The sequence below is a fragment of the Gossypium arboreum genome, chromosome 8 (genome assembly GCF_025698485.1).
Source record: "Gossypium arboreum isolate Shixiya-1 chromosome 8, ASM2569848v2, whole genome shotgun sequence".
Taxonomy (NCBI): Eukaryota; Viridiplantae; Streptophyta; class Magnoliopsida; order Malvales; family Malvaceae; genus Gossypium; species Gossypium arboreum.
Window position 1 is genome coordinate 2,771,100 of NC_069077.1, and position 12,278 is coordinate 2,783,377.

A 12,278-nucleotide genomic window follows, 5' to 3' on the forward strand; every position below is an offset into this window, starting at 1 on the left:
AACTTATTATATTGTAACAGTGTGAATTCATGAATTAACTCTGCAAGACAGTATGGTTAGGAATCTACCTCATTTTAGTAAAAGCTAGGAAGCTGAATCATGGTAAGCAAAGCAGGTTGAAAAAAACATGGGAAATTCGTCTAACGGTTTAACTCTCGGACAAAAATCGTTATCACACAGAATTCAGGGAGACAAAAAAAGTCGGGAATTTTGGATTCACCCTAAACCAATTCAACGGATGCTTTCAAGAATTTGATGGCATCCCCCTTTCACTTAGTAGCCCTTGTTCCCACGGATCCTAGCTCTCATGTCAACCTGGTACAAAAAGGGAAAAAAAAGCATAACATGTTAGCTATATATCGTAAAACAATGTGCAATATAAGATTTATTGTAATGATGATACACCTACAAGAAACCTAACAGTTTGTGAATTCGTAATTGTGTGTTACTGTATTTTCTCATGTCCTAACCAAGTTTGCGAGGTATTTTTGGACATGCCATTTTTGCTCAAGCCTCACCTGCTTGTCGCATTTTTGTTACTGATAAAATATTTTAAGAGGATTGATATCGAAAAAGAATGATCTTTTCTTCAAAGAGATCGATCCTTCCATGTAAAAATTTGGAAGGACTGATGTGGGCATAGATGGTGTCTTAATAAAACAGGCCAAGCTCGGACAAAATTTTCTAGCATATTTCGGGCAGGGCATGGACTAGACACAATTTTTGTTAATATAAGGCTTAGGCCCGACTTAACCCATGAATAGATCACTGTAACCATGCAAAACTATGCATTAAACTTGTGAATTCCATCCTTAAACATCTTTTGTACCAAGTTCTAATATCAACAGCTTAAGTCGAAGAAAACAACCATTTTCAAAAGCTGATACCAAGAAACACGAAAACCCCACAAATAAGATGTTTGGTCTAAACCAAAATATACACTGTAGTTACAGTTATATAACCGTAGTTCAATCAGTCTTATTCTAGGTCTTGAGCATTGGTTTGTTTTGTCTACAACTTATCATCTACAATCATGGAATCCCAACCATTCACAATGGATCAATCCACCTAAATCTAATATTATCATCACTAGACCTAGTAGAGTTATAAAACTGTAGCCCAATCGGTTTTATTCTAGGCCTTGAGTATTGGTTCGTTTTGTCTACAACTTATCATCTACAATCATGGAATCCCAACCATTCACAATGGATCAATCCATCTAGATCTGATATTATCATCACTAGACCTAGTAGTTTTGGATACCATACTTAAAAAAATAACTAAAACACAACAATAGAGACTAAACATAAAATATTAAAACAAACACGGCATGAATACATGAATATGTCACACAAAACGAAACAAATTATTAACATGTAAAAATTTATAGATATATAACACTTTAAATATGATTAGAACTTGGAAAAAAAAAAAAACGCAACACAAACACCATAAGGATACAAATATTACTAGTTCTAGTCCTCACCAGAGGCAGATACAAGGGGGGGCAGCCAGGGCCCTGGCCACCTAAAATTGAAAAATTGCAATTATAGCCCCTCTATAAACGGTCAAATTATAAATTAATATAGGGGAAGTTATGCTTTGGTCCCCCAAAAATGAAAATATTGTATTTAGTCCCTTAAAAAATGATAAAACAATAAATCAATACATGATAAAATATATATTTGACATCTCAAAAAGTTATAATGTAATTTTGGCCCCCCCAAAAAAATTTCTGGATTCACCCCTGGTCCTCGCCATCTCTATATGCAGCAAAAGTAACTGTAAATTATGTTCAATCTAATCAATATCAGCAGAAGGCCAATTCATTTCCATTCATGCCATAAAAAAAGGGTTAATTGCACCAAACATTTACAAACTATTGGTCAAAATCTAAATTGATCCCTAAACTCTAAAACGTTCCAATTGAATCTTCAAATTGAAATATCATCCTAATTAGGTTATTCCGTCTGTCTAACCATCAGCTTTGAGGCTAATACCAACTTGGATCGGACAGGTTTTGAAACATTTATTAATCCATTAGTGTCTAAAAAATGAAACCACCTTAAATCAAGCTGACATTTAAGGCCAAAGTTAAAATGTTAGACTAAGGAAAGGATCTGATTAAAACAATACATCTATTTGAGGATTCAATTGGAATGCTTTTAAGTTTAGAGACTAATTTAGAACTTGGCCTTTAATTGGAACATCTGAAGCAATTAAACCAAAAAAAAAAAAAGGATAGCCCTCCCTAAACCAATTAGAATTATAACTTCCATCATCAACTCCATGACTAAAACCCTAAACCCTATTCATAAAAGATTAGAAATCTTCATCAAGATAACAAACATGGCAAATAAAGAAGAATAATTGAACATACCTGTCCTCTTTTGCAATTGAAATAAGTTTCTCTGAGTCCAACACATTCGCTAGGTATACAAGGGCTTTTCTCTCCAGCGCATTCCCTAACTGAACGCTTCTCAACCTATCCCATATTAGCCCCCAAATTTAGTAAAATTCTATCATTTCACGTTAGGGCAAAATTAAATTGGGAAATCAAAGGAAAAAAAAACAACAATAAAGAGAGTAGATGAAAAAGGGAAAGAATAATACCTTAACACAATCTGATTCGCTTAGGCACTTCACCAGTTCCATAGCCAAACCTTTGCAAGATTTTGACATTTTTTCAATTTCCCAACCAAAATTTCTTTTGGGTCCAAATTTTCCCAGCAAATTATATATATAAGGCTTTTTTTTTTCCTTCAAATCGAACGAAAGTGAATAAGGCGATCAAATTTCTTTGATTGATTACTGGGTTTTTACTCTCTTTTTTTTTTCTCAATTTGTAGGGTTCTTCAGTTTTCTCGTCAATACTTGGGGATTATTTGAATTTGCCCTTTTTATATGTAGACATAGAGTTCGAAATTGTCAGTGTTATATACATATATATAATATACATATTAATCCCATGGTTTAAGGTGGTGAACCGGATCAAATCATCATTTCTCAAATTAATCTTTTATTAAAGAATATAATTTTTATTCAAATTATATATCAATTAATTCTTAATTCAACTAATATAAATTATCCATTCCATCAGATTCCAATATTTATTTATAATGAAGAATTATAAAATTAAAATTGCTAGTTTTTGCTTCCTCTCTTTTATGGGTACAAAGTGTTTAAATACCTGGTCAAATCGATTAAATTTAAATCGAGCCAACATTTTGGAGTTGGTAAGAACTTCCCGCCTAAAATGAAAATTTTAATTTAATCTCTTTATAAATAATGAAATTACAAGTTAATCTATGATAAAATTATATTTTGACTCTTTAAAATATAAAAAATATCTATTTAATTTTTTAAAAATGATAAAATTATAGATTAATACATAGTAAAATTATATTTTAACATCTCAAAATTTTATAAATCAATTCCGACTCTTAAAATTTTTCTTATTTTTATTTTATATCTTTTAATTTTGTCTTAAATAATTTGTTTTAGCATAATTTATTCTCTAATTTTTACCTTAAAATTATGAAAGGAATCATTTATTAATGATTTGAATAATGAAGTCAATGAGAGGAATTGAACAACAGCAGTTTGAGGCTGAGATGTACAGAATATGATGAAATTGTATTTTAAAGATTTTATTGATTCAACGAATTAATATAATTAATATATACAATTAATTCGTCTATTGCATTGAATAAAAACAAGTTTAAAATATAAAAATACACATTGAGTCTTTTTTGGTCAATAAAATACACATTAATTAATATAATTAATATTTGAATTCTTTTTTCAATTCAAGCAATAATGTTTGAATTCATTCCTATTTTGGTCACTCAGCATTAAATTAATAATAGAAAGTCTTTTTTCTAAAGCAACGCCCTTATCATCAATCCTCAATACTTACATATTTTATCAATTTGATCTTAATTCTAAATAATTCAACAAATTTAACCTTTCACAATTATAAATTTTATCAATTTGATCCTCAAACTTCTTAATTAAAACTTTTAACTTTTGAAATAAAGGCATTTCACGTCTATAAATTTGTAAAACTCAAAAAAAATAATTTTCTTTCAATTAATGAGACGTTTTTTCGAGCTAATTTCTAATACCAATGAGCTTATCTTGAATCTTCATTTTCTTTTTTGTTTTTTAGTAGTATTCTTCTAAACACAATATTTTCGTAATCATTTGATTGATAAAATTTTGGCTAAAGAAAATGGAAAAACCTTTAAAAGAAAACACTTTAGGTTTGCTCTTATTGTTAATAGTATGATATTTCTTGCAAGGTACACAAAAATAGTCCTTAAAATTGGAAATTAAATCCAGCGTTAACAAATATAGAATAGCTTTGAAAATTTCAATTGTTCAATTAATAATTGTAAAAGAAAACTTATGAACATTTAATTTTTTCATAAGAAAAGAAGTGAAAGAATTAATTGAATTTCCTTTTATTGCATGGATAATCATTTTTTTAATTTTGTAGACTGATTAAGAGATTATTACGTGTTCTATTTATTTTTAATTATTTGTTTTAATTTTAAATCCACAATAGGCAAATTGTATTACTAATAATATGATTTAGTGTCAAATCATTTACCAAATTAATTAAAAACTAAAAATTATGTTAGTCAAGAGAAATTATTTTTTACAAATATTATATTATTTATATAATTATATTATATATACATATATTAAATTTTTAATTTTAAATTTTAAATATTATATCATTTTTACTTGTGTTTAGTTGATCCTAACATTAATTTCTTTAAAATATAAATAAAAATGGTTACATACCGAATTGGATAATTTTAACCATAAATAAAATAATTAATATATGTGAAATGCCTTCATTTTAAAAGCCAAAAGCTTTGGTTAAAAGTTTGATAATCAAATTAATCTAATTTGTAAATACGAAGAGTTAAATTTATTGAAATATTTAATATTAGGATCAAATTAATAGAATAAGTAAGCATTGATGACTAAATATGTCATTATATTGGTTTAAAAAATCAGTTATCAATTTAGCCTCGAGCGACCAAAATAGGAAAGAATCCAAAATATTAATGCCTAAATTAAAAAAATTAAAATTGAGTAATCAAAATAAAAACGTGATCATAATTAGATGACCATTTGTATCAATTTGTAAATACGAAGGGTTAAATTTATTGAAATATTTAATATTAGGATCAAATTGATAGAATAAGTAAGCATTGATGACTAAATATGTCATTATATTGGTTTAAAAAATCAGTTATCAATTTAGCCTCAAGTGACCAAAATAGGAAAGAATCCAAATATTAATGCCTAAATTAAAAAAAATTAAAATTGAGTAATCAAAATAAAACGTGATCATAATTAGATGACCATTTGTATCAATTTGTAAATCTGAAGGGTTAAATTTATTGAAATATTTAATATTAGGATCAAATTGATAGAATAAATAAGCATTGATGACTAAATATGTCATTATATTGGTTTAAAAAATCAGTTATCAATTTAGCCTCAAGTGACCAAAATAGGAAAGAATCCAAATATTAATGCCTAAATTAAAAAAATTAAAATTGAGTAATCAAAATAAAAACGTGATCATAATTAGATGACCATTTGTATAATTTACCTTAAAATTGATAATATATTCTTAACCTTATTTGATAACATAAAATCATATTATTTTATTATTTACCAAGTAAAAATGTCATTAAAGCCCTTGTATTAAGAGTTGATTGTATTTTGACCTCTCCACTTAAAAATGACAAATTAATCTCTACATATTAGATCAAAAAATAAATTGATATTTTTATTAAAATTGATCCCTATTCGTCAACGTAAAGTACATATGTCAAGCATTACTGTCCAGTTATTTCATCAATTATATCAATTTTTAAAAGTCCTAACTGATGAAATTTAAAAAAAAATGATTAATTTAATTTTTGATTTAATAGAAGAGAAAATTTGAAGGGGAAAAACTGCATGACTATATATTGACAGAGAAAGGCTAACTACTATTGCATAAAAACTTGAACAACAATGAGCATAAAGATAATTCATGCCATTTAACACAAAATAAAGTAAGCCAAATTTTCTCCGAGGATGATATTCGAGTAGTTTGAACCAATGTCATGAAAACTGGACCGAAAGTCTAACTGAACAAGCCTTTGGTTTCCGGTTGAACCAGTTCAATCAACCGGATCCGTCTCTATAGCCATAACTAAAACTGAGAGACTAAGCAAAGCCAGGTCTGCAACAACAATGAGACTAAATATGCTTTTATTCATCCATTTGGCCATTTATATATAGGGTGGATATATGTTAAAAACACTGAATCATGATTAGTAGTTCCTAGACTGCTGAGGATCGTGATGAGCTAGATCCAACTGATTGCCAGAGCTTGATCCAGTCCAGCATAGCTTTAGAAGCACGAGCAAACACAGGGTCCATCGATCCTAGCCGCTCTTTAACAGCATTTGCCACCTCAACTATGCATTCCTCCACTGTTGTAGCTTCTCGTGGCAACCTTACAGACTGAAAGAAGGGGATAACTTCCTCCATCAGCTTTACACCCTCCCACTCCTTTTTCAAGCTTGCTATAGGGTCACCTCTATCGGTTCTCCATATGTATGGCAGTCCAGTTTTCACACCAAGCCCCAGATGATCGCATACAACCTTAACACACAACCCACTCCAGATGTCTTCCATTGTTTCCCACCTACACTTACCTTCCCCAGCCAACTTCAGAGCTGGAACCAATGCAGGTCCTACTGCCTCCCGCTCGAAAGCGATGTTGATTCCACTAATGGGTATGAGGGACCCGGCTGGGACAGTCATAACTGCATCAACATATCGGGAATTCCTTTGCCTTGCCTTGAGGGCTTGAGTAGGTGCATCATGATCAGCCAGATTAAGCCATAGCCCACATGACAAAGCACATTTCACCCCACCCCGAAGACTGAATGGGTAGCCACGAACAAAATCAGCTCCTTCAGCATAAGGGTCATACAGAGTATTAAAAAAGAATGGTGTGGCTGGGTTGGTAAGGTTGCGTATATGCTGGGCAACAGCATCCACCAAAAAGCCCTTAGGGTCTCGGGCTGGGAGACAGTCATCGTCTACAGAGATAATGTACTTTTTCCGAGAAACAAGATATCCAAAATACCTGCATGAATAGCCAGAGAAGAGAATAGAAGTAGAAGAACCCACCACTTGATCTATGTCAGGCTTTCCGTAGACATCAAGGTTAAAGCCTTCAGGTATTTTGAGTTCCTCTTTCAAATCAGGGTCTTTGACAATTATGAGATGAAATCGAGAGAACATTGGTCTCCATTCATTCATAAATGTTGTCAGATCCGAACGAAGAGCTCCTATTACAATGTCAACCTCATCATCCTTAATTGCTAGAGACATCTTGCCAAATACCAACAATCCAATCCCAAAGAGCTAGGCCTCTTAAAAGCAACCGTTCGTAACTCTCTAGTCCAATGTACTATGTGTGCCACTGATTAAACAGATCTCAGAATTTCTCAGAACATCCTACGGAGGGAACAGAAGTTCATCATAGAAATCAACTCAAAATCCATTTGTAAAAGAAAAACGAATATTTGAAACTCCAACAATGACTTACTGGTAGGAAGGACAGGGGTAAGTGTGACTCGAATGTTGAGTGCTTGTATAAGAGAAAAGACCTCGTCCTTACCGGTATCTATAAACAACTTGAGAACTCTCTCAGTTAACTTTCCAGCTCTCAGCGTTCTCTGCCAAATCATGAAAATATATCTTACAACATGAATGCCATTAGAACTAAACAAGAGATTAAAGATAAAATGTACAAGGTTAAAGAGACGAACCGGATTTGTATACCAAAATATAAGATAATCAGACAGAAGAATGAAGCTAAAAATATGAATAAATAGCTAAAAAAAGGAGATACAGAAAAAATCCAGATGAGAAAGAAGGGGACGGAAAATATTTACGAAAACAAAAAAAGGTAAAATCTGCAATGTGCAATGGAACATGAAAAAGGGAAATAATGATCATAACATAGAAACTTTAGTGTAAAGGTTGCAGCAATTGTAAAACTTCTCACATAAGCGATTTGAGAGAGCAATGTGAGCTATCCATCATAGCACCAAAAGATAAAAAAAGAGGAAAAGGGTTCATGAGCCTCCTCAAGTGCTATCATGTTGCCTTATCTTTAAACATGTACAAACTTTAATGATGCTCAACTCGTAGAAATAGCCAGATTCCCAACATGGCCAACTTTAATAATCAAACCTTCAAAACTTTAAATTTAACATCAATCCTTCAAAATCTTGATGATTTTGTCCTACCAAAGTAGAGTTTCATGATCTAGAACTTGGGAGATTAAAACTGAAAATGAAAAAGAGAGAGCAGTGGCTTTGAACGTCCTAAGGCCTCAAACTTTCATAAAAGTATTATAGAGAATGGGGCTTAAATTTAATAGGAAATATTAACCAATGTTGTCAAGAGCACACCGTAGGCACTAGTACCCTATACTGCCTGAGGCAATATGTACATATGTGTATTTCCATACATGTCTCTGTATATGTAAACATATGCAACAAGCTTAACACATATAATTAGGGAAATGAACTTTAGAGATTGGTCCAATTTATCAATGAAACATGCAAAATTTTCTTTTAATTTTGTTGGCCATCATGCATAACTTTTTTAAGGTCCCAAATCCGTTGTCAAATACTGAATATTGATCAGTAGATAGTTTGGCCTTATCCCTATCTTACCAGTAAAGTAACATCTAATGAAAAGAATCAAAAGTAAAATAAATTGAAGATTACTTCAATCAAGCAAGCTTTTTATGCCTATCATCTTGATCTTACAATAAAATTTGCCTTGACAAACACCCCATATGATGGATTAAATGTACCTGACCTAAACCAGTTTAAAGAGCTTTTTTTATCTGACGCTAAGGCGTGAGGGCTTGATAACACTGAAATTGACTTAAATCTACTATTAAAGAAGGAAAGATATTTAAGAATCACAACATAAACTTGAATATTGAAAAGAAATAAAGGAACCCAAAAATCATAGATCATCAAACAAATTTGACAATGCAGATTATAGGCAATAATACCTCAAGAAAACTAACAACTTTCTAAAGACTTAGCTATATTCTCATCGAAGTCAAAGGAATCGTTTGCCCAAAAGTACATACAATACAATTTCAAAACCCAACTAATAAGGAATTCATAGCTTCACATAAAAGGGGGGGAGGGGAATCCCTCAAATTAAATAAGAAACTAAAAGTACCCATCAAGCCAAAAGGCAAAAAAACCCTACAAACTAACAAAGAAATTAAAATTACACATCAAATCAAAAGGCAAGAAAAAAAAACCCACAAAATAACAAAGAAATTAAAACTACACATCAAGCCAAACGGCAAGAAGAAAAACCCACAAACTAAACAAGATATTAAAACTACCCATCAAGCCAAAAGGCAAGAAAAACCCGCAAAATAACAAAGAAATTAACACTACATCAAGCCGAAGGGCAAGAAAAAAATCCACAAAATAACCAAAAATTAAATCTACCCATCAAGTCAAAAGACAAGAAAAAAAAACCCACAAAATAACAAAGAAATTAAAAGTACCCATCAAGTCAAAAGGCAACAAAAACTCAAAAAAGAAATTGAAAAAATGAGAAATAATATTTTACCAGGAAGAGATCGATGACGATATGGTCGGGAAGAGGAGACAGATCTGCGATATTCGAAAGGTTAAGAACAGCTGAATCTATAGTCAGAGATAGCAAAGAGGGCGAGGTTCTCATTCACTTACTGCTTATTTTTTATATGTAAATTTATATTTTTTAAAATTAATATCTTCGATTTATAACTAAGAGTCTAAAACAAAAAAAAAAAAATTTAGAAAATGAAAATAATTTTCTAACAAAATAAAGTAGAAGATTTTTGCACTGGTTTCTCCGTCGTTCGTCCTTCAACCTTTGACAACTGGAATGTTTGCCCGCTTCACAGGGTTGATTATTATTAATTTTTTATAATTTATTTTATTTTATATTTTAATATTTATTTATTAGTAATTTAGAATTTCAAAATATTTGCCACGTGTTCTACTTAGGATTTAGCTTAGGATGCCAACTGAAAGTATCATGGACAATTGTATGCCAATCCACTTATGTGTACTGAATAGAATTCATTTAATAAGTAATTAATTATGTGTTTATTAAAATAGGAAATAATTAAATAAAAATTTAGTAGAAAAATTGAACTCAGATGCTTCTTTGGTTAATTATTTATTTATATCAAATTACACATTAAAAATTTGAAGGTAAAAATCAGGGTGAAAATTTAAAAAATTGAGGGACCGAAATTAAATTATATTTCATTATTTTAATAACTTATATATTTATAATTTTAAATAATTAAATTAAATTTTATTATTTTAGAAGTTAATATACAATTTTATGAATTATATAATGACTTAAATGAAAAAAAATTATTTTATGGGGCAGAATCCTATCTTCACCAATGGTGTGACTTTTATAATTTAAAAATAAAATCATTTAATAGTGATGTAATAAAATATAATATTGAAAATGTTGATTCAACTTGTCATGATAAAAAAACTTGTTGGATAATGCTCTTCGGAAAAAAGAAAAAAAGACATTGACTTTGGAATTGCAATAGTTAACAATTTTAACTATTTAAATTAATTTATAATATTATAAAATAAATGGACCTATTTATGTAAAAAGTTAAAATATGTAGGTACAATCCAAGTTTCAGCATGGTATACAGTGTCAAAACTAAATATTACCATTGTTTTATAATGTAAAAAGAAAGACAAATCCAAAAATGTATTAGTCATCAGGATTTTTAGAGTATTGAAATTTAACATTTTAATTGAAAAGTTAATGGTTTTAACTAATAAAATGGTTAATTTTTTCTATTAGTCTTTGTACTTTGTAAAAGTTGATGATTTAAGCTTTGTACTTTAATTTGATTCAATATCTGTATTTTTCAAAATTTAGAATTTCAGTCATCATCAAACGATAATGGTTAAATTTATTAAGTTCTGCTGGTTCTAATATTCGATGCACCAACCATATTATCATATGCGTAATGTTATGGTAGCTAGTTATTTCCACATATTGTTTGCTAAAATTCTAGTTAATGGATTAACATCTGTTTATTGTATTAACATTGAAATTTCAAAATTCAAAAAAATATAAGGACTTGGAACGATCCAATCGGAGAATATAGACCAAATATACAACTGCATGCACAATACAAGTACAAGCCTAGTAATTGAATTTAACCAAACAAAATTAATTGTTATTGTTCAGGTCAAGACTAAAATTTAAAAATTCGAAAGATATATGAACTAAAATTGACCAATTCAAATAATACAGGGACTAAATTTGATCAAAATAAATTACATAAATCAAATCAACAACTTTCGCTACATACAATTACTATTAACCTAATAAAAATAGTAACTTCTATAATATATATATATATAATAACTAATTGTAACTTTAGTTAAAATGGTAAAATCGAAATGTTAAATATTATTATACTTTAGGAGGTTAACTTATGTGCAAGTATTTTCTAAATTTTATATAAAAGAGAAAATTGTTTTCAAAACAATTAATTTGTTTTATAAAAATAAAGTTTTTTATTTTATAACTTTATGACTAAACCGAGACTAAATGATCAAGAACATTAACCCAATTATTATCTTAAATATAATATAAATAATCACCTCATTCCTTAACACGAGGTTGAAGGTTTGATCCTCGCCTATATTAGTCACTGTTATAGGTAGTGAATACTTTTATTTCGATTAAAAATATTACAGATAAATAGTTTATTTTAAAAATTAAAATAAAAATAAAAAATATTGTATAATTTGATTTTTCTATCGATCTTGTAATTGAATTGGTATCATTGAGTAGACTGATACCAAATTCAATCCCCGTAATGTAATTTGGGTGAAAATATAATAATTAGGTAAAATACTATTTATAAAAATATATATTCATTGAATCAACTACATATGTAATTTTTTCATACAACTTCTCAAAACTAAACATAAGTTATTTCATTTTATTTGTTATTTTTCAAATTAGAGTAGAAAGTCATCGACTCTTTTTTATTATAAAATATAATTATTCCTCAAAAATCAAAATTTTTATATAAAATATTATTTTTTCACCTAATAGTATGATAAATTTTAGTGCTAATTTAAAATTTTAAAATTTTAATA

At 29.3% G+C, this 12,278-nt stretch overlaps 2 protein-coding genes across 5 annotated transcripts; both read right to left on the minus strand.

Moving 5' to 3' along the window:
- Positions 1-3: 3 nt before the first annotated feature.
- On the minus strand, positions 4-2,927 carry LOC108470081 (mitochondrial protein pet191 homolog). Its single transcript, XM_017771287.2, has 3 exons — positions 2,614-2,927; positions 2,381-2,485; positions 4-315 (listed from the first exon to the last, which is right to left on the minus strand). The coding sequence occupies exons 1-3, from the start codon at positions 2,680-2,682 to the stop codon at positions 274-276; spliced, it is 216 nt and encodes a 71-aa protein (XP_017626776.1). The 5' UTR covers positions 2,683-2,927; the 3' UTR covers positions 4-273.
- Positions 2,928-6,087: 3,160 nt separating this feature from the next.
- On the minus strand, positions 6,088-10,050 carry LOC108469903 (probable UDP-arabinopyranose mutase 5). Of its 4 annotated transcripts, none has more exons than XM_053031995.1 (4): positions 9,940-10,041; positions 9,706-9,749; positions 7,709-7,766; positions 6,088-7,545 (listed from the first exon to the last, which is right to left on the minus strand). In XM_053031995.1, exon 4 carries the CDS (start codon positions 7,417-7,419, stop codon positions 6,358-6,360), a length of 1,062 nt encoding a protein of 353 aa, XP_052887955.1. In that variant the 5' UTR covers positions 7,420-7,545; positions 7,709-7,766; positions 9,706-9,749; positions 9,940-10,041; the 3' UTR covers positions 6,088-6,357. The 4 variants fall into 4 exon arrangements, with proteins under 4 accessions (XP_052887955.1, XP_052887954.1, XP_017626501.1 ...); XM_053031994.1 differs by having other exon boundaries at positions 7,637-7,766; positions 9,940-10,040; XM_017771012.2 differs by having other exon boundaries at positions 6,088-7,409; positions 7,637-7,766; positions 9,706-10,050.
- Positions 10,051-12,278: the final 2,228 nt, after the last annotated feature.